General features: G+C 55.7%; 1 protein-coding gene across 2 annotated transcripts in view; it reads right to left on the bottom strand.

The window, feature by feature from the left end:
- KIF21B (kinesin family member 21B) overlaps positions 1-19,200 on the bottom strand; it is a 50,191-nt gene that overhangs the window by 21,624 nt on the left and 9,367 nt on the right. For both annotated transcript variants that reach the window (XM_047840183.1, XM_047840181.1), the window contains exons 2-15: positions 14,644-14,866; positions 14,133-14,315; positions 11,633-11,782; positions 11,415-11,549; positions 10,849-11,016; positions 10,394-10,509; positions 9,697-9,892; positions 8,378-8,567; positions 7,317-7,380; positions 6,992-7,210; positions 6,573-6,654; positions 6,005-6,122; positions 4,963-5,154; positions 2,991-3,190 (exon numbers count right to left, since the gene is read on the bottom strand). In XM_047840183.1, coding sequence (XP_047696139.1) covers positions 2,991-3,190; positions 4,963-5,154; positions 6,005-6,122; positions 6,573-6,654; positions 6,992-7,210; positions 7,317-7,380; positions 8,378-8,567; positions 9,697-9,892; positions 10,394-10,509; positions 10,849-11,016; positions 11,415-11,549; positions 11,633-11,782; positions 14,133-14,315; positions 14,644-14,866 — 2,236 coding nt within the window. The remainder of the gene's footprint in view (positions 1-2,990; positions 3,191-4,962; positions 5,155-6,004; positions 6,123-6,572; positions 6,655-6,991; positions 7,211-7,316; positions 7,381-8,377; positions 8,568-9,696; positions 9,893-10,393; positions 10,510-10,848; positions 11,017-11,414; positions 11,550-11,632; positions 11,783-14,132; positions 14,316-14,643; positions 14,867-19,200) is intronic.

A 19,200-nucleotide genomic window follows, 5' to 3' on the forward strand; every position in this document is an offset into this window, starting at 1 on the left:
GTGCAGGTGCAATGACTCTGCCAGGTCTAATCCTGGCCCCCCACTTCCAAATGTCACAGCTCTTGGTGGCTTTTACCCAAACCTGGGTCCTGGGTCTGGCCCCTGGAGACCCAGCCCAGGTTGCTAGAGACAGGTAATCCTACCTGGGTGGGGCACATTCCTCTCTCCCACTGACAACTGAGCTGCAGACAGGGCTGAGGTGGGGGTCAAGGCCACATATCAGGGCCAGGCTCGCAGTGACAACAATAAAAGCCACCACCATTTATCGAGAACATGCAATACGCCAGGCACCGTTCTTGTGACAGTCACATGAGAGAGGCATTACCGTTCTCGTTTTATAAATAAGGAAGTGAGCCCCAGAGAGACCAATGACTGAGTCATAAAACTGGTAATAAACAGTCAGAGTTTTGACCCCGGTCATTATGTCCCCAAACTCCAGCTGTTACTGTAGCCCCAGGGAGGACCGCATGCCAGTTCAGAGCAAAGCCAGTGATCAAAGCTTGGAAAGCCTAGAACCTGGGGTTGTCAGAGCTGTGGCAAAGGCACAGAGAGCATCATCATAGTGGCCAGAGATGACCCAACATGATAGAGAGCTTGTGCCTGGGACCTCACAGCATCCGCCCCCTCCTGCCAAGTGCTGGTGGCCAAAGAAGGACAGGGCAATGTACACGGGGTTTTAGACACTTTCCAAGTGACAGGGTAATGAGAGTCACACAGAGCTTGATCCTTCTCTGCCACTGAGGCCTCAGACATCTCCAGGAATGTCACCAGCCTGCAGTGCCCTGAAGACAGTCTCGAGTGGAAATGGCATGGGAGGGAAGGAGGCTCCAAGGGGGCTGGGGGCTGGCGAGGTTGGCTTCTCCCACAGAGGGCAGGCCTGAGGGGTGAATCTATAGAGGAGGGCTGGCAGCTGCTGGGTCTTCAAGGTCAAGAATGAGTTTTTTCCCAAAGAACTGGCATTGAGCAGACAGCCCCGGGCTGACCTGAGAACATGTTAGAAGCTGTGTGCAAACCTGAGATGGCACCTGCTGGGGTCAGGGGTCAAAGGCTTCCTGGGGAAGAACTGTGTACCCCTAGACAGAAGCCCACCCACCCAACTTCACATGTGTGGCCAAGTTGCACAGAGGGAAAGGTCTCAGAAGGGGCAGGCATATCCCAGGCACACAGCAGTGCGGACATGGGTCACAGTGCCTGAGACCAGCATTGCTCTGTACATCTGAAGTAGGAGGCATTGTCTCATCTCCCAGGAGACCCTGGGGACCGTGGACCCCACACGGGTTCAATTCTGTGAATCACACTGCAGCTGAACCGAGGCGGGAGGGTTCTTAGACACTGGCTCTCATGGCATCAGGTTAGAACCCGAGGTTGCTGCACCATCTGTCCTTCTAACAGAACCCTGGGCCCTGCTGGGGCACCCCTGGAAGGTTCTTTTCTACCTCTAGCCAGGGCTCATGAGAGCACAGTTAGATGGGCAGCTGGCTGAAGGGCCCTGGCAATCCTGAGACTGAAATGCAGGAAGACTGGTGGGTCCTCGGTCCTTTGGATATCCTGGACATCATATTATTTCACCAGGCTTCCCTTACGAGGCTCTATCTAGGGTCACCCCAGCTAGGATGTGCACTGGCCAGCTCAGGCTGCAGGGGCGTTAGCCAGTGAGCCTCCAGGGAGACACAGAGTGAGGACACAGATACACCGCCCAGGAGTGCCTACACAACACAAACCTTGATGGGTGCGCTGCTTCCCCCAGTGAAAAACCAAGGCCCCCTGGTCACTCCCTTCTACACCACTAGAGGGCACTCCTTGGGACCAGGTCAGGCCAGCCAACCTGAGTAAAGCAGCAGCCTAGCCAGGCTGATAGAGCCCCTGGATCTGTGGCCCAGCTGAGGCTGGAGACAGAGCGTGCCCGGGAGAGGTGGCCAGGACTACCCGATGGCTCAGAGCCCACCTCCTCTCAGAATGCATCACTAGCGCATGGCCTCCTTCCTCTGCACGCAGGTCAACACATGAGTCAGCGGTGAGGCCACAGTTACTAACGGCTCCCCAAGTCCATACTGCTGTCCCATCAGCCTGAAGCACCTTTGGTGCCCCCATTTCTGAGGCCAGCCCTCCACAGCTTGCTGGGACGGCTGCCAATGCCAGGTTTTGCGAGGGGGTCTAGCTTCAGGGCCCGGCCCAGGGCTGGGGAGAGCTGGAATGCATGAGGGGCTAAGGGCCAGGGTAGGACAGCAGGGCCAGGAAGGCCAGGGGGAGGGAGGACACGAAGGGAGCGTGGAGGTGCCGGGCCGCAGGCCAGAACAAGAACATACTCAGACATCGGAGGCAGAAGACCTGAGCCAAGAAACCAGAGCTTCAGGGGCAGACTCCAGGCCCCAGAGACTAAGTACTCTGGGTGACGGCAAAGTGGAAAAGGCACCATGCCACACAGGACTCGAGTTGGCTTAGGAGGCAGAGAAGTGAGTTTGAATCCCAGCGCTAACTTTGAATAGCTGGAAGGGACCTCTCTGAGCCTCACTTTCCCATGCACGAAATGGGAATAATAATAGGGCCTCCTTCATGAGGTTCTCCTGAGTACTTAGTATGCTCATGCATGTGAGACCACTAGCCTAGAGCCTGACCACAGTAAGCATTCAGACAACAGTAATGATTATTATCACTGTAGGCCAAGGCCCAGCACCCGGGCGATCCCTCACATGTACTTGGGAGGACTGGGGGCAACTGTGGCGCAGTTTCCTACCACAGGGGGCAGTGTTGAGCAGCATCCCGCGAGTTCCTCCCCTGCCCCTCTACTGGGAGAGGTGGCTTCACCCTGGACCATGAACCCGGCTCAGATGACAGTGTCCAGGGCCAGGACGGGCTTGAATTACACAATGCTGTGCGTCGGGAAGATTTCCACACTGATCGCGATGGTTATTTTTAACACAGTAAGTGGATTCTAAGAGGACGTCCCACGGCCACCCCTCAGCCCTGCTGTGCACCCCCTCGGCCCCTACCTTGGCCTTCTTCATCTCAGCCACCTCGGCCTGCAGCTTCTTCAGCTCCCTCTCATAGCGGGACTGGTTTTTGAGCAGCCGCGCGTGCTCCTTCTGTGCGGCCTGCAGCTTCTGCAAGTCTCGGTTCATCTCCCGCAGCCTCTTCTCATAGTCCGCCTTGATCTTGTTGGCCTTCTCCTCCGTGTAGCACTCCATGGTGCCTGAGAGCAGCAAGAGGCAGCTGTCAGTGCTGTGTCAGCTTCGGGCTCAGATGGTGGGGGGTGGGGGGCGGGAGCCCGGGTTCTAGTCTCACTGCGGGACCCTGAGCCAGTCACACGCCTCTGTGCGCCTGTTTCTTATTTAAACACTGAAGGGATCAGACTGGAAGATGCCAAGTCCCCTTCCTGCTCTGACTTTCTACTGGACCTGGAGGGGGTGTCTGCATCTCGAGACCTCTGAGCCTCCTGGGAGGGTCCTGTGGGCCACTCCTGCTGGCTTGGCTCTGACCCATAACTGGAGGAAAGAACCAGGCCAGTGGGAAGGAAAGAGCTAGTAAGAAGACAGTGATGCGGGCCAGAGCAGAAGGAATAAACTGATTTCTCTACCCTTGACCTTTGCTGCCCAGAATGCCCACAGGCGTCCCCTTGGGGATGTGCAGCAGATACTTCAAACTTAACAGGCACAAGACCAGACTCGCAATCTCTGTCCCCCTCACCCCAGCAGGCTTCCCCTTCTCAGTAGATGCCATCACCATCCTTCCAGAAGCTTGAACCCTGGAGACACTTTTGGCTCACCTTACGTCTTCTACCCAGTCAACAAAAGCTTTTTTCTCTACCTAAAAAATGGATCCAGAACTGGACCGCTCCTCAAGCCCATGTTGTCTAAATCCTCTTTCACCACGGTTATTTATTTCTTCTTCGCTGTCTTTTTTTGCCGCTAACGATTCACCAGAATCTTTTGTAACAGTTTCTAATTAGTCTCAAGCTACCACTTTCATTCCCCTCCACATCAGCCAGAGTGTTCTTCTCAAAACACTTTTAAAATCTACATCACATCGCTCTCTCCAAACTCCACACCCTCCCATCTCCCTCAGAGAATAAAGCAAGGTCCTTCCAGTGACGGACATGACCTGGTCCCGTCTTTCCTGTCTCATCTCTTGCCACTTGCCCCCTTTCACTCTGTCCCTTGTCATTCCACCAACATGCCAGGCACACTCCCACTTCAGGGCCTTGGCATCTTCTGTTCTCTGCCTGGAATGCTCAGCCCTGTGCTCATTCTGCGCTGGCACTCTCTCACCTCCTTCAAGTTCTGCTCAGATGTCACCTCCTCCGTGAAGCCTTCCATGACCATCCTTTATAAAACTCTAACCCGCTCCCCAACACTCCCTGACCTCCTTCCCTGTTGTATATTTTTTTCTTGGTACTTATCAGCATCGGACATGTCACCCACTCTGTTTACTTATCGTATTTACGTCTGTCTCTGCCCATCAGAATGTACACTTCGTGATGCAGGGATTTTGCTCACCCCAATATCTCTAGGACCTAGAACAATGTCAGCTCTATAAGACAGAGTCAACAAACGTTTGCTGAATCAGTGGATGAATGAGTGAAACAGTAACTGAATGAATTACTGCTAAAAAGCAGTCTAAAGAAGACAGAATGTGACAAGTAGGTTTGTAAATAGGTTCGAAGGAAAATGCTCCAGGAACTGAATGCAGAAAAAAAGCTGAGGAGCATCAGGTCCATGTGCCTAGGGAAATAAAGGATTCTAATACCAAAGATGCCAATAAAAGAATAATAAATGTAAAATGTAGCACGAAACTAGGGTTAGACCTAAGACATTGATGACAGTGGGTCAAAGGGCCACAGTCCACGGGTCAGAAGCCCTTGCCCAGGAGACCAGGTAAATCCCACAGGTGCCAGCTGCTGGGCGGGGCTTGTGACAGTGGAGGGAGGGGCCTCAGGGGAAAGCGAGGGCGGGGTGGTGGCCTCACTGAGGTTCTGCAGCACGCGGTCTCGCTCCAGCTGCGTGTCTCGGATCTTGTTCTGCAGGAGAATCAGCTTCTCCTCATACTGGTGCTTGAGAGTCTGCAGCCGCCGCTGGCTGTTCTCCAGCTCGTCGATCAGTTTCTGCTTGATCTCTATCTCGCACGTCAGGTCAGCCAGGTCTGCCTGGAAGTTCACCTCTGTGGGGGCAGAGACAGGCTCAATCCAGTTCCAGGGGCTTAGGGCCGGATGGGGGCGCTGGGGCTTTCCTTTGGTCAGCCGCGCCCAGTTAGCGAGCAGAGGCTGGAGGGAATGTTAAGTCCCGTGGTGGGTAGGGGCTGCCGGATGGGGTGACACATTTAAAGACCAGCCTCAGAAATTCGAGGCTGGCCCAGGAGCTGGGCGGGGGGGGGGGGGGGGGGGGGGGGGGGGGGGGTCTAGGCATCCCACCATCCCTGTTGTGCCCCAGAGGCCAACGTCTACCTGTCATAGATGGCATGGGACCCAGCCGGGGTGGAGGAGGAAGGCTGTGGGTCAGGAAATGGCAGCAGGGCAGAGCTGATAGGGTGGGTGTCCCCACTTAGAGGAGTGGGTTTTGGCACCGGCCAGACCTACATTCAAGGCCTGGTTCTGCATCTGCCACCTTGGGGCGGGGGGGGAGACTCCTAACATCTATGCACGGGGTTGTAGTGAGAACTGAACGACCCAGGCCAAAGGTCAGCAGTTCCCGGCATATAATGAGCGTTGCCATCCTTAATCACTACTATTGCCTTTGTTGATGGTGGTGGTGGTGATGGCGATATCACGCCTGGGAGTTCCGGGCCCTGGACATCCACACTCTTTGAGAACTCAGTTAAGGCCTGACCCCCTTAAGAGGGGCCTGACCTCCCCTCCCCGCCCCCCCCCCCCCCTCCTCGGGGCATCTGGCTCAGAGACTTGAGTCTGGAAGGTCCGCGCAGTTTCTCTGGGCCCAGGGCTGACGGGCAGCCCACCCCGCGCACCTACTACTCCGCGTGTCGCTTCCCCCTGCCCCAGCCCGGGCACACGCACCCTTCTCGTCAGGGTCTGAGTCCGAGTCCACCAGGCTCTCCTCACTGCCCGAGTCCTCGTCTTCATCCTCACGCCCCTCCTCCTCCTCACAGCCACTCTCGTCTCGCTCTTCCTCCTCCTGGGCACCAAGCACCATTAGGGGAGGCCCGCGGACCCTCCTCACTCAGGCTGGGCCTGGCCTCGGGGAGGGGAGTCCAGAAGCAGAGGGAGTCTGGACAATGCCCCAGGCGTGTCAAGACGGTGGGGAATGGGGCAGACCAGGCTCAGGGCCCCTTGTGCCCACCCCCAGTCCTGAAAGAGTACCACCCGACTCCCCCAGCAGCCTGAGCAGAGCCCCCCGGGGACAGCCTCACCACCCGGCCTCACCCGTTTGGAATGAGGTGGGGACTGAGGGATACAGAATGCCAGGGCAACCAGTTAGCCATACAAGGAAGCTCTGGGATCAACTCAACTGGGGGCAGACCTAAGCCCCTCTCCCATCCTGCCAAGGTAGCCATGGGGACCCCTCTGCTCAGTAGGGATGCAGGAGTGAACACGTAGAGGGGAGGGGACAGGGACGGTCCCTCACCTCCTCAGCTTCATTCTCGTCGGTCTCCTCACTGTTTTCCTGTTGGAGTTTTGCCCTCTTTTTGAAGGCCTCCTTCTCTGGACTGCCCAGGAGTGAAGGGTGGGCCAGGTTAGCTTTGAGCGTGTGGTGGGGGGTGGTAGGGGTAGGATAGGGCAGGAGGATGGGGCTGGGTTCCTGTTCTGCAGAGAATGTGGCTGCTCTTCTCTACCCCCAATCTAGAATGAACCCTGGGTAATCTCCACCCTCCCTCTCCCCGGGGGAAGGTGCAGCATTAGAGAAAGGAGAGTGGCTTCTGCCCAAAAGCCTGAGCAAAAGTGCTCAGAGACTTCCCAAGTAGCCCTGGGGCAGCTCCCCGCTAAACACAGGCAGGTGGCAGGGCTCCTGCAGAGCCCGCCGGGACGTGGGGGCTCCCCACTCACCTCTTTCTCCTCTGCCTGACCTCCTTCTTCTTGAGCCGCTCCAGGTCCTGCTTGGCCCTGCGGATCACCTCAGAGGCATCCTCCATGGAGCTGGCCGGGCTGCCCCCGAAGGCGGGAGCCCCCGGAGATGCACCCAGCGAGTAGGGGCTCCGAGCTGAGGCCCGAGACAGGCTGCGGCGCAGGGACTCATTCATGGCCTCGCTCTCCAGGAGCTTCGTCCTGCGTGGGGAGAGTAAGTGGTCGGGGCCAGGTGAGCTGACATCGCCCCGGGCTCTGGCCCAGCCCAGGCCCTCTGCCGTTCCCAGATATGCTGGGGCTCACTCACCGCAGCTCCTCAATCTCCCGGATGTAGTTCTGGATCAGAGCACCAATGGCCTCATTGCCATCACCTGGAGGGGGAAGGGGGCAAGGAGAGGGCAATAAAGAAGACAAGGAAGGGTAAGGACTTGCGGCTCAAAGCTGGTGGTCTTGTACCTGTGCGTCCGGTAGGACAGCACACTGGGACCTTTCCCAAAAAGGAATCCACATCAAAGAAAGATGCGTACGTGTGCACAGATATACACAAGCACTGTTGGTAAAAGCACGAAATCGGAAACAACCGAGGGCCATCCGCAGGCGCTGCTGCCGATGATCGGCACATATGGAACACTGTACAGCTTAAAAGAATGAAGTAGATTTATATGTTTAATAAAAGATCTCCAAAGCATAAGGCTAAGTGAAAATGGGAAGTCACAGGACAACACATACGATCTCACATACAGAAAGAAGGCAGTATATATTCACACACACATATGTGTGTACGTCCATATGAATACATAGCCACACTTGGAGCAAAGGTATGGGAAAATATGGGAAAGTGTGCCCAGAGCTACCTCTAAGAAGTGGAGAAGACACGGAATGGAGACTTCAGTGAGAAGGGATTTTAACCTCTACTTTATGCATGCATGTTAAGCAAGGAAGACGTATTCATGTATTACTTGTGTCGTAAAAAAAGGTTTAAAATCAATTGGAGGGGCTCCTTGGTGGCTCAGTCAGTTAAACATCCGACTTCGGCTCAGGTCATGATCTCACGGTTCGTGGGTTTGAGCCCTGCATTGGGATCTGTGCTGACAGCTCAGAGCCTGGAGCCTGCTTCAGAATCTATGTCTCCCTCTCTCTCTGCTCATGCTCTGTCTCTCTCTCAAAAATAAATAGACATTAAACAATTTTTTTAAAGTAATAAATAAAAAAATAAATAAAATCAATTGAAAAAAAAAATGCTTAAATGCATCGATCTGTGTGTGGATTGGTCGGCTAGCCCAGCCTCCCTAATGTCCTAGGGTGGGTATGGGGAGAAGGAGCCCCAGCCTGTTGGTGTCCGAGCTGGCCTGGTGCACCCCAACTTACCGGCCTTGGCAAGGAGCAGATTGGCCTCCTGGCTCATGAGATGGGTGACGCGGTTGTTGATGGCATCGATGGCCTCCTGCATGGCCTTTACCCGCAGACGCAGCGCCCCATTCTCCTTCTGCAGCATGGCATTCTCCCGGAACAGGTCACTGTAGCCCTCGGCACCGTCCTCTCCGATCACCCTCTTGCCCTGGGAGGAGGGGCAGGCAGGGGGTGGTCAGGTGCCAGAGCACGTAGTGCGGGGAGGGGTTGATGATGCACATGGCAGTGCTGCTGGTCTCCCCCTGCCTCACGTTTTCTAAAACATAGCTCCTGTCTCCCAATACTGTCCTTGACAACCAGAAAGTCCAAATTCTATAGCCAGCCATTCCAAGCCTCCCCTAATCCTACCTTGACTTACCTTTCCAGCACCTACCTTCATACCACCATAAGTGCTAACCCAAGGGCCAAAACCTCAAAGGGCCCAGGCAGTTGGCACATATGAGTAAATTAGTCTGGGTACAAGACAACAGGGAGTGGTGGGGACTGGAGCTAACAGAGTCACAGACTCAGTCTAAAAGGGGGCAGCAATACGCTACCCCAGCCAACTTAGTGCTCTATGTTATTAGATCTTCAACTTTTTCAGGAAAAACTGAAATTTCCTGATTTTCAGAAAGGCAGACAACAAAGCTGTATTCTTTTAAAACAAAGGGCAAGCCAAACCAAAGCCCATTCGTGTACCAGATGCAAGCCACGGGCTACTAGGCAGCCACTGATTTTGCCTCAGTCATGTGGAATTAGACACTTCCCCAAGAAGCACCCATTTTTTCCATCTCTGTTCCTTTGCACATGGCTCGTTTGCATCCTAGAACACCTGGTCCACTTGCTTTTGATGATATCTCATTCACTTTTCAAAATCCATATAAAAGGCCCCCGTCTCCATGCGGCCTTCCCTGACTGACCACCTGAGCGAGTAGGGCCCCCTCTCTCCCCTGCCCTGCCCCCAGGCACACTGGACTACTCATGCGGTCCCCACCAATTCTTCTTCTGTACCAAAGTCTAGGAGTCTCATCTGGTCCAACGTAGCCTATTCAGCGGACATGAAAACACCCAGCAGGGCGTCCATCCTGTGCTTAAGAGCTATGCAACAGAAGCTGAGTTCCCTCCTTTCTCTTAGTATGCTAAAACCCTAGGGGCTCTGACCGTGCTCACTTCACCCAGGGAAACCCCTATGCACAGAGCCGATACTCAGGACGTGGTGGGGACAGGGTGGGGAGGTGGTGGCGGGGTGCGAGGGACGCTGAAGAACAAGGGCCCGCCGCGCCCAGGAGTGTGCTCACCGCCTTGTACTCCATTAGCTCCATCTGTAGGCGCGCGATCTCGGCCCGCAGAGCGCTGATCTGCTGGCTCGTCTTGTCCTGGTTCACCACCACCTTGTTCTTGATGTTGCGGGCCCGATTGGCGTACTTGAGCGTGTTGAGCGTCTCCATGAAGTCCCGGTCTGAGGGGCTCACACAGGCAATCATGATGGTCTGGCTGGGAGGGTGCAGTAGGAGAGTGAGGTTCGAGGAGCACAGCCAGGCCCCCAGAAGCATCGCCTCAGGGTGCAGCTCCCAACCCATTCCCCTAAGGCCCTGGGCATTCACCAGGGCAGAACCTGGGATATGTGGGGCTCCGGACCACCTGGCCAAGGGCTTCCTTCCAACGGTGGTAACCCACAGTGAAGGCGGCTGGCAGGTTGTGATATGTCACCGCCAGTCACAGCTCTGTGTCTGCCTAGTAGTTCCCATCCATTACCCCATTTGGGCTCTGTCACTTTGAGACCATCTCTCCCGGTTGCACAGACAAAGAAGCTGAGTCTGACCATGTTGGCTAGAGGTCATACGGCATCTTGAGGCTCCTGTCTCCCAAGCCTGCAGCCTGCAGTGGGAAGGCCTCCTCATCCACAAGGTCCTCATGAATCAAACCCTCACATCGATATTCTCCAGGAGGTTCCTGCCTACCCTGCCCCTTCCCTGGATGTTGGCTGTAGGGTACCTGTTGCCTCCCAGCGAGTCCTGGAGGAGCCTGGTGAGCTTGGAGTCCCTGTAGGGCACGTGTACCACCTTCTTGCTCTGGTCCCCCAACGCGCTGATCACGTTGCCCAAGGCCAGCTGCGGGAGACAGACCCTGGCACTTGGGAGGCACTCAGGGAGAGAGGGAGTCGGGACAAGACAGCCCCGAGCCATCTGTACCTGCCTTGATGACCCAGCAGCCCTCAAGCTCCCTCAGAGGGTTTCTAGGCAGATGTGATCATTCGGTGAAATCAGGAACTGGGGCAAGAGTGAGGGTGAAGGACCAAGGGCCTCACAGTAGTGACATATGGGTGCTCTGGGCAGCAACCAACAAGAGGCCCAAGGAGGACGGGGCAGCCAGGGGCCATAGGGTCTGGAGAGGGGCTGAGACTGAGCTGTGCCAGCTGCTGGGGCTGGTGACCCGCCGCGTGTGCCTACCAGGCCGCAGTTGATGGAGATGCCCTCCTTGGCCCGCTCGCCAGTGGCCCCCGTCCGCTTCAGCCGCTCTGAGCCGGCCAGGTCCACAAAGTGAAACTTAGCAGTGAGCGTCTCATACTCACTTGTGGGAGCCGTGCCCTCAGGAAGCCCAGTCACAGCCTCATTCACCTGCAGCAGAAGCCGGCGTCTGAGTCACCTGGCCCTCGCCCCACCTTGCTGCTCCTCTGCTCTCAGCCCTTGTCCTTCAGTACTGCTGCCTGGGGCGCTGTGGGGCCGAGAGCCAGGGAGGCTGCAGGCGCCTCTCCCCTTGCACAGGCAGAGCATCTGGCAAAGTGCACAGTAATTGCACATGCCCGATTCTCATGCAGTCCTCAAAACCATAGAGGCATGGTTACCCCATTGTACAGGTGGGTAACTGAGGCTTAAGGAAAACGAAAAAGAAAAATCAACAAGTGGCAGAGGCAAACCCAGATTTGCTAGTTTCAGATCCACAGCTCCTTCCTCATTTTGCCCTCCTGAGAAGCCCCCATAATGCGCCAGCTCCTGGGCCTCTGCGGGCTCCTTACTGGGTCGGGCTGGGTGCACACTCGCATCTGGCACACGTGGATGGTGAAGATGGCGTGTGAGCGGGAACTCTGCACGTTCATCTGGGTGCTGGCCGTGGTGCGGGACAGGGCCCCCTGCTTCAGGCACTGGATCAGCTGGGGAGGGAGGCATACGTGAGGACAGGAGACCAGCTACGCAGTCGGCCCCTGCCTGTCCCGGACCTTTAGTGGACACTCACCTCCTCCTGGGAGGTGATGAGGCGGGAAGTGACGCCCGTGGTGTAGATGCCACCGTTCCCGTCCTCATGGATCTTGATGTTGGACCTGCGGTGGCGGGCGTCAGGGTCACGGGTGCTATCAAACAGGTCAAGGATTTCCTCGTTGTAGAGCTGGGCAGGGGCAGAAACAGCTGCTGGGTTCACGTGGCACATAGTGTGGAGCCCCAAGGGGCTTTCCCACGTTTGTAAATCAGCTCCATTTTGCAGATATAGAAACTGAGGCTCTGGGAGGTGAACCTGTCAACACTGGTGCCCTCTAGGTTCTAGATTCCATGATCTTTCTCCTGAATAGGTATGGGGGGGCAGCTGGGTCCTGGGAAGAACTATATTGAGGTTTTGTTTCCACTGCCCAAGCAACCAGCATTCAGCAGCTTTCAGTCTTGGCAAGGGACTAATGACCTAAAGGGGACAAGGGGACTCAACGTCCTAGATGTAAATGGGGAAGATATGACCGAGATTTGGGCAGATCGTATAATGTTTGTTACTAGGCTAGGAAAGGGGTAGGGACGTGGTTTCAGATGAGGGAGGGAAAGGCAGAGCTCAGTAGAGACTGATGGTCCCCGGGGGTTGAGGTGCCGACTACCTCCCAATGGGGAAGGAATGTGGGCATGGAGAGCATGCCCTTGGGGCCTGGCATCCTGGGGAGGGCCTGCAGAGACCACTGGGAGAGGTGACCTGGCCAGGAGCAGTCACCTTATTTTACATGCTCTCAATCTTGGAGATTCCTGTGCTTGGAATCCCTGCAGGGAAAGCTTCACCTGCTGAAGGGTTGGCATATTCTCCAGGCGGGGCGGGGCTGGGGGTGGGGGCTGGGGCTGGGGGATGGGAAAAGGGACAGGGCAGCTTGGTCAGCGGCCAACAGAATCCTGTGGGGGAGGGGCAGACGGCAGCCCTCTGACATCCGAGGCTTTGATGCCTTAAAGAAACAGAAATACTCCACAGGAAGGGGAAGGGGAAACGGAAGGGACTGGTGCAGAGGTGGGTGCCATGGTGTCTGTCTGTCTGTTGAGACAGGCGCACCATCATTTAACCCCTTGTGGTTCCCCCTTTGGCATGAGTTTTCTAGGAACTGCCCTACTCTTTGGGGATTCCCATGGCAATAGGATAGAGGAAAGAAGAAAACAAAGAGATGGAAAAGCTTATAGAGATACACAGCCGTAGGACACACACACACACACACACACACACACACACACACAGAGGCAGTCACTTTATCAGAAGCAAAAAGTCCAGAAGGACAAAGAAAAACTCTCACATCTAAAATACAGGGTCCTCTAAGGGGAAAGCAGTCGCTCTGAGTGCCCAGGAGGGAGAAGCAGTGGTGTGGTGGGCAGGGTGGGCCATGGAAGACCTACAGAGGGCTGGAGCCACATCCTTCCCTCAGAGGACAACCTGGGTACAGTCAGAGCCCAGGGCAGCTCCATACCCAGCAAATGCCCCAGTGCCAGGGGTTGGTGGGGATCTATGGGTTGGAGCTTCAGATGCTGAGAACTGAAGGCACCTGGTTCAAGTGTCCTAAAGGAGGTGCCTGGTCAAGTCAGGCACCTATGAGCAGTACCCAGGTCTACCTGCTTCCTTAGAGACCCTTCTGAGAGGCCCCTTTATAGGCCGAAGATCCCTCCCTCCATCCCCAAAACCCCCAGATGCCAAAATCCTGGCCCTGACACACTGACATTCTCCCAGAGAGAGGCAGGAACTATTGCAAAGAAAAGCTCCTTCTGTTGGACCTTCCTGGCCTGGGGTCAGACAAGACTCAGAGGGTCAGGAAGGATCTAGAGCAGAAAGGGATAGGGCAGGCGCTCTGAGACTGGGGAGCAACCTGGTAGAGCCGAGGAGTTCTCACTATGTGCCAGGCATATGCTTCCGTGTCATCCTTACAAAACTCGTAAGGAAAATAGATATTATAGCCACCATTGTGCAGTGGTGACATGATGTGCCCCAGGTTACACAGCTAGTAAGTGTCAGAGCTGAGAATCCGTCAGGGTTTGAAGAGATCTTAAAGGTTCTCATTGACTCAACCCCCTTCTTTTTTTTGTGTTCATTTATTTTTGAGAGAGAGAGAGAGAGAGAGCGCGCGCGCGAGAGAGGATAGGGGCAGAGACAGGGGAGACACAGAAACCGAAGCAGACTCTAGGCTCTGAGCTGTCAGCACAGAGACCAACGCAGGGCTCGAACCCACAAACCGTGACATCATGACCTGAGCTGAAGTCGGACGCTTAACTGACTGAGCCACCCAGATGCCCCGACTGAAGCCCCTTCTGATACAGGAAACCACTTAAGAGTGTCCTACCAAGTGGTCTTCTAGCTCTTGCTTGGATGTTTCCAGCAGCAGGATATTTATCAGCTATAGGTGCTGCCACGGCTTCCTAGGCTCATTCCACTGTCCTGGGGGTAAGCCCAGCTTCCATGGTCTTGCTGTCCCCCAAGTCTCCCTCCTGCCAACCCTACGAGGCCACAGTACCTCCAGGAACTGAGCGCTGACTTTGAACTCAGGCCCAGCCACACCCTGCTCCTGTGCCCGCCGTTTCCGCTCAGCAATGCCCCCAAAGAGGTGTGCGATGGCCCTCGGAATGATGCCTTGCTCCTCCTCCGATGTTGCCGTGTCGAAGCCAGTGCCCATAGTGTACGTCTTCCCGGCCCCTGTCTGCACCCGCAAAGATGGAAGGTGTTAGACAGCACCCTCTGGGGGACATCAGCAAGCCCTGGACCCCAGGCCGGGCAGAATTCCTTACCATTCACCTCCCAGCCTGGGTCACCTGTCCCTCCTGGCCCCTCCCTCCTCCCGCAGCCACACCCTGTGGAAGTCTCCTCTGACAGCCCCCCTCCCATAGCTAGCCAGGCTGCAGCATCCTCAGACAACAGACAAAACCATGGCTCCACTGCCACTGCTCTCAGGGGGCAGGGCTCTCTCTTCCACCGGGTGGGGTGACAGGGGGTCAGAGTGGCCCTTGGTGGGAGTGGAGGCGGCTTACCTGCCCATAGGCCAGCACTGTGGCATTGTAGCCCTCGAAACAGCCCTCGATGAGCTTGCTCACACAGGTCGAATAGATCTGTTCCTGCCAGGTGTCCAGGTCGAAGACAAAGTCATAGGTGAAGGCCTTGTCCTTCCCCAGAAGGACCTGAGGCTCCCCCGGGGTGACAGAAGTGCAGATGTGACAGCCCTCAATCTTCTCCTTTGACAGCTGGGGCCGAATCCTGCCGGGGAAGGGGAGAGCCCCAGGTCGGACCCAGCCGGCAGGGGAGTGCTGTGGCCCCCCGCTCCCCCTCACCTGCCTGCCAAGCCTCCCCTTCCCCCAGACCCCCCCACAGCCCCCACAAACTGGAGGAGAAGGAAGGAAGCTCAGGAGCCTCCCCAGAGGATGGAGGCAACTTTTGTAATAATACCGCAATAGTAATAATATCAATATTATATCAAATATGATATCAATATCAGTAAAAATATCACCCAAACATTTATTGAGCAGTTGCTAATACTTATTGAGCACTGTATATATTGGATCTGTGTTAAAAGTATTTTACCTAAATGAGTTTATGTCTTCTTCACTATAAATCTGTGAGGTGTGTATCTGCCTGATTTTACAGATGTGAAAACTGAGGCCGGGGGACTTGAAGTGACTTGCCTAAGGTTGTCCAGTGGGATATGACAGAACCAAACCCACGTCCGACATTAAAGCACACACTCCTGATTGAGCGGAGAGCCCTAGAATTTGTGTCCCGCAGATCAGGAAGAGAAGACAGCTTGCCCCCTGCTGGGGAGGTAAGGCTCAGCACCAGGGTGGGGACCGGAGGGACAGGCCTGGCTGCTCCCCTCAGGACTGAATTAAAGAGCAAACCTGAGCCTCTGCCAAGGCCTGCAGGGGCTGCAACAGTCCTCCAGCTGCAGAGCCCCCTCTCGGATGCCAGAGCCTGGCGGAACATTCTTAGGCACCAGCTCTGGTTCCTCTCCAGGAGCCAAGGGGGACAGGCCAAATACAGCCCTGACAGAGCAGGCCAAGTCAAAAGTCCGCTGAGAAGGGCAGAGACCTCTAGAAGGGATACTAGGCCTGCCACAGGCCTGGATCCCAATCCCAGATCCTGCTGGGATCCCTTATAATGAGGAAGAAAAGTGGCACCAGGGCTGGGTGGGAGCCAGCCACAGATAGGGCTATCTCCATCCAGCCACCTCTTCTCCCTCTTCCAAGCAGCCATTGCCATGGCAAGGTCCCCATGGCAACCAAGTGTGAGTCAGTGAGCATGCGCTGTAGGGACTGGCAGAAAAGCACTTCCCAAATGCCTAAAGTAAAAGGGGGGTGGGTTAGGCGCTGTCGCTCATGGGCTCACACAAGCCAGCCCTATCAGCCAGGCGCTTACAATGAGCTGCTTGTCAGGCTCCCTTTTCCAAAGCCAACATTTACCAAGAGAAGAAAAGAATGAGTGGGCCAGGCCAGCATGCATCCAGGGCCCAGGCAGGGGCGCCTAGCCACAGAGCCAGGGCCACCAAGTCGCCATCCTGTCCCTTCTAGGGCTGCCCCGGCCCCAAGGCCCACTCAGAGCTGCAGGCCAGGGGAGATGCTCCCGTCAGCCTATTGCCTGCACTTTGCTGCCAGAGGGTCAAAGGGGACTGGGAGGAGGCGGGGTAGCTCCCTGGGGGAGGGTTTGGGGAAGTTAGCTACACCAGGCCCAGTCCACACCACAGATGGTGGCCTGGGTTTTCTTCAGAAGTGTTTTCCCTTAGGCGTCAACAGGTTCTCATAGGCCAGCGGCTCTCCCCTCGCCGAGGCTGCCGGCAATGGGAGGTTACCACCTTTGTCCCCCCTATCCAGCTGTTCCAGGTCAAGTCGAAATTAGAACTCAGCTTCCCAGTCTCCCCACTGAACTGTTTTCTGACTGAGAAGGGAGCAGCTGATACTCGCTCATCCTGTCTAGACGTGCAGACTAGCACTTGACCCACACCAGGAGGAGGACTGGGCCAGCGATTCTACCTCGACCACTAAGGGTGGCACTTGACACACGCATTCACACTCACTCTATGCCAGGGGGTGTCTAAGCATGGACATTTACTACCTCTTGATCGTCAAGAGAACATCCGAGGTGAATACCACCATCCCCATTTGTAGAGGAGGAAACGACATGATGCCTGGCTAGTCACAGACAGTGAGGAGCAGAGTGGGGGTTCGAACCATGGGTGTGCACGGCCTCTTCAACACTTCCGTGCTGCGGTGTCAGTAAGGGCAGGGCTCAGCGGGCCGGGGTGGGGGAAGAGTGGCTCAGGTACACAGGGAGACAGATAGCACCTCCAGAGGAGGGGAGTGCCACTGCTCACAAGGCACGGGGTAGGTACCTGGGACTCTGGCCCTCAGACCTGGCTCTGCCCCTGGGCCCGTGGGACCCAGGGCCAAACACTTACTGCCCAGGGCGTCCAGATGTTCCCAGGTGAGCCCAGGGGCTGGCCTGGGAAGGCTCCGAGGAGTTTCTAGCATTGCTGGCGAGCACTAACTCCGGAAGACACCCTCCCTACCATGTGGGTTGCTTGTGATAGGATTTCTGGATCCAATTCAAATACCATTTAATTACTCCAGGCAGATGGCACTGCTGATGATTGGAGGAAATCGAATCAGGATCCCTGGAGACAGTGAGAGCAGGGGAGGGGGAGCAGCAGCCCTGCCTGTCAGGGCCCATCAGGGAGGGGGGGGCAGTTTCTCCTTCAACGACCAGTCCCCAGAACACTGGGGAGCCCACCTGCCAAGAACCAGAGAGCTAGCAGAAGAGCAGTCTGGGAAAGAGGATGTCGAAGAGGGGTTCCAGAATTTGGGGTCCAGGAATGTGGAGTCAGTCAGGCATTCCCCTTGGGGTCTTTATCCTGGGATGTGAGGCCCAGCACATCTTGATGTGGGGGTCCTCTGAGGCCAAGACACCAGCCAGCCCCAGGGTGGCTCCCTGTAGGCACCAGGGTGCTTTGCAGGGTGCAGATGGTGAGCAATGTTACTCAGAGAAAAGGGTACAAGCTGGGGGACAGAGGACATGGGCTCAGAAAGAGTCACTAACTCCCAAAGCAACTGACCCGGAAGAGGGAGACAGTGTTGGTCCTAGGAATGGGACTTGAATGGGTAGCTAGAGGTGGAAGCAAAAGAGAATTAAGATTTTATATATGCTAGCTGGGCCAGGCACCCGCCACAGACTAGCTCATTTGTTTCTTTCTTTTTTTTTTTTTTTTTTTAATTTTTTTTAACGTTTATTTATTTTTGAGACACAGAGAGACAGAGCATGAACGGGGGAAGGGCAGAGAGAGAGGGAGACACAGAATCGGAAGCAGGCTCCAGGCTCTGAGCCATCAGCCCAGAGCCTGACGCGGGGCTCGAACTCACGGGCTGTGAGATCGTGACCTGAGCCGAAGTCGGACGCTTAGCCAACTGAGCCACCCAGGCGCCCCCAGACTAGCTCATTTGAGTGATGCAATGAGCTAGGGATTTCAATGCCCATTTTCCAGAGAGGAAAGTTGAGGCTTGAAGTGGTTAGGTCACACACAGAGTAAATACAGTGAAGTTGGGTACCAATTCCTGCTCTGCTTGACTATGAAGCCTGCAGTCTGTTCTGCTTCTCCAGCTACCTCCTGCCCGGGGAAACTCTCAATCCCCAAATCAATAGATAAGCTTCCTCCCACAGCACCACCATTAGAGCCAGGGAGGCGCTCTAGAAGGAATCCTGCTACATCTGTCTGCTCATGCATGACCCTGGCCAGGCACCAGGCTGGCCCTGCCTTCAGGGCTTGCAATCCAGCAGGGGCAGACATTGTGTCTCAGCTGTCTGGGGGTTCACTCCTCACCACCCAGTGTAGCATTCAAACCTACATCCCACAGGTCGGAGACCAGAGGGCTGGGAGATAGAGTCCAAGGTCCTTGACAAGGCTCGGGCCCCCACTCTCCTTATTCGTGAGCCCCTGCTTCCTCCTGTGTCACCTAGAAGATCTCTTCCCAGTTTTAACTTTCTAAGAACTCCATCACCTTCCCCTCCAGCAGCCTCCCCTCCTGGCCCCACCATGGGTGAGGTCACTTCTATGGGCTGCCCTTAGCCAACTCCACCCTGCCCTGCCCCAGATAAAGGGAAGGAGGAGGCTTTCTAGTTACTGCAGGGTGGAAGGGATAGGAGTCAGGCACAGCCCTGTTCCTTCTGGCGGGCATGGGAGGGGGGATCGGGGATGGAAACCAATTTCTAGGGTCTTCCAAGTAAACTACAGACTCCGGGAGCTGTGGACCAGATCCATGACTAGGATGAGGTGAGTGAGGTATTCGCCACAAGTGCAAAAGTTAAGGGGGTATGAAAAAACTCAGTAATCAAGATAAACTATAATTTAATGCAATCTTTGAGAAACTCCAATCGGCAGACAATGGCCCGCGGGGCCAGCTCTGCGTTTGTGGACCACACATCCAATGTCATTTCTGTCCGGGGACCACTAGAATCGCGCCCAGGGAGCCCCTCACCCCAGGCCCTACCCCTACAAAGCCTCGCTCCATCGCTTCTCAAGGTCCGGGCAGGGAGGGAAGGGGGCGGGC

This window comes from Prionailurus viverrinus, chromosome F1, assembly GCF_022837055.1.
Source record: "Prionailurus viverrinus isolate Anna chromosome F1, UM_Priviv_1.0, whole genome shotgun sequence".
In the NCBI taxonomy this organism is placed as follows: Eukaryota; Metazoa; Chordata; class Mammalia; order Carnivora; family Felidae; genus Prionailurus; species Prionailurus viverrinus.